General features: G+C 44.7%; 1 protein-coding gene across 1 annotated transcript; it reads left to right on the plus strand.

Annotated features, from left to right (window-relative positions):
• The first annotated feature begins 641 nt into the window (after window positions 1–641).
• LOC147750664 (uncharacterized) lies at window positions 642–2,312 on the plus strand. The gene has a single exon (XM_086936659.1). The coding sequence runs from the start codon at window positions 642–644 to the stop codon at window positions 2,310–2,312; it is 1,671 nt and encodes a 556-aa protein (XP_086792785.1).
• Window positions 2,313–2,597: the final 285 nt, after the last annotated feature.

Genomic DNA, 2,597 nt, shown 5'->3' on the forward strand with positions numbered 1-2,597 from the left:
CTACCATTCGCCAACAGGTCAGAGACACATGGTCCCCGCCTCTGGAAGGAGAAGTACACGATATCAAACCCGGGGACTGGGTCCTGACCAAAAACTGTGTGAGGAAGAACAGTCTGCAGCCCAGGTGGAAAGGGCCGGCTCAAGTTTTATTAGTCACACAGACGGCGGTTCGATGTGACGGACACAAAAATTGGATTCATCTATCAAATGTGAAGAGAGCACCACCGTTCTGTCCAAAACTGCCCCCGGAAGAGGACCGTTCTGACCGAAGGACTGGTGACTGCATTCCTGCACGAATTGATGACCAACAGGCTGCATCAGGATACAATCTCCGCCCAAGGAAGATGAAGAGTGCTTAGGACGGAGCAAGCACCAACTGCCGCGCACTGAACAGTGCCAACTTTAAAGGACTAACTTGTGCAGTGAGGTTAGTAAAATAAGGACACTGCCGACTCTGATATGGAAAGAGAATAAAGGAATACCTCTGAAGCCCAGAGACCCAGAGGAGGAGAGGGTGTGAGGTCGAATTTGTGTTAATACTACCTATTGCAAGGTCTGTAACAGTGAGGCCTATAACGAACACTGTTGAACTGCCGCACTTGTGAGATTGAATAATTCACAATTCTGAAGTATTATTTCGAATGGTATTTCTGTTTGGAAGAACAACTAGACATCTTCCTTTACTAGAAATGGAGGATACATATTCCACTCTTAATGTGAACAAAAAGGGGCGTTGGTACTCCAAACTATGCATATTTTGTATGTTATTTTGCATGATGTCCTTGGTCATTGGATTATTATATCTCCTAGAGCTCTACCATCCTGTTGCAAAAACAGCCCCGCTCCCATCAGAGCTTCCCTCTGACTTTGTCCCCTCAGTTACAGTACCACCAGACGATATGGATCACAGAGAGGAGATGCGTCATAATTCTTTCCTTACCTTGCTTCATCAGACCCATCAAGTAATTGATAAAAATAATTGTTGGATCTGTATGCAATTCCCAGCCTATGTAGATGAAGGTATACCCCTTCTTCAGGTACCCCTGCCATTTGAAGCATCCTGTTATGCATTGCACATTGCGATGCTGAAAGTTGAGCTAATAAGGGTCTTCAGCAACTTAGTAACTTTGCGTTCTACCACTAGAACACCAACTGCCTCCTTGTACACCCATTATGATAAAGACATTCTCCAGTCAGGGAATTGCTCTGAAGTTATTTTACCAAATGCAACGTTCCCATTTTCTAACATATTCACCCCACTGTTGTTGGTAAAAAATGATAGCACACCTCCGCTCCATAGGGACACCAGAGAGATACCCTTTTTGAAAATGAGACAGCGTAGTGTACTTGGGAGTATATGTATTAGGAGCAACGGTACCGCCAACATGGAGAATAGTACCAATTGCAATATGACATTTGAAGTGTCTTCCCAGGAAATAACTGTTCCACTCTATATCGGTGACTCCGTTTATTTCATTTGTGGTACCAGGGCCTATATATGGCTACCAGTGAATTGGGGTGGCTGTTGTCACCTGGGTCTTGTAACACCAGCAATGTCTGTAAAAAGTACTGCAGAAGTGAATAAAGCATCCAGAACTCTGAGGGGTAGGAGGAGTGTTGATCAAGGAGATACAGCGGCTGAGATAGCTGGTGATGTACTAAAGGCCTTTGTTCCTTGGTATGGCCCTGCCATAAATTCCAGAAACATACGCAGGTTGTCCCGTCTATTAGAAGCTACTATCGAAGAGACAGCAGGCATAATTGAGAACATCACAGTTGAGCTTAAGGCTCTCAGATTAGTTTCTCTTCAAAACAGGATTGTGTTAGACATGATGTTAGCAGAACGGGGTGGAGTCTGTATAGTGATCGGGTCCTCTTGCTGCACGTATATTCCTGACTCATCAACATCGGTTAGGCAGGCTGTAAAAAGACTATATGATATAGGTGCCCAGGCCCATAGCGATGTTGGCCCCTGGGATCCTGTAGGTTCCTTTTGGAACGCCTTGTCTGCCTGGGGCTGGAAGATAGGGATGTTTCTAGTAGCTATCTTCCTTGTGGTGATTGGGTGCTGCGTTCTAATAAATTGTCTGCCCATGTGCTGCCAGTGTATGGGGCGATTGTTAAAACCACCCCCAATGCCCCCAGTGACTGTGACTAATGCTCTTATAATGAGGGATGTTGTAACTCAACAATTGATGGATATTGATATCTCAGATAATAACCCTTCTGACGCAAATACGGTTGATTACGTAAATGAGCGCAGTGAGGCCCACTACAGTAACAGCCGGCCCATATATGAACATGTGCATTAGGCCGCAACAAAATGTTGGACCTTTTATAATGGACGCAAGCAAGTAAGTACCCAAGCAAGTACCCACCCACCCTATTCTCTGTGCCATCTTAAATTCAGAGAAGAGGGTGTTTTTCATACCAGTCCTTTGGCCAAGGAAGTATAATGCTTTATTCCTCAAGGTCGACAAGTGTTCAAAGGGATTATGCAATAAAGGAGGTACATTAGACAAAATAACCGTATACAGGGTTGCCTTCGGCGGCAAGTTGAGATTTTGTGATAATTTCATAGGGTTGCCACGATAGTC

Source organism: Lissotriton vulgaris, chromosome 1_1 (assembly GCF_964263255.1).
Source record: "Lissotriton vulgaris chromosome 1_1, aLisVul1.2, whole genome shotgun sequence".
Lineage (NCBI taxonomy): Eukaryota > Metazoa > Chordata > Amphibia > Caudata > Salamandridae > Lissotriton > Lissotriton vulgaris.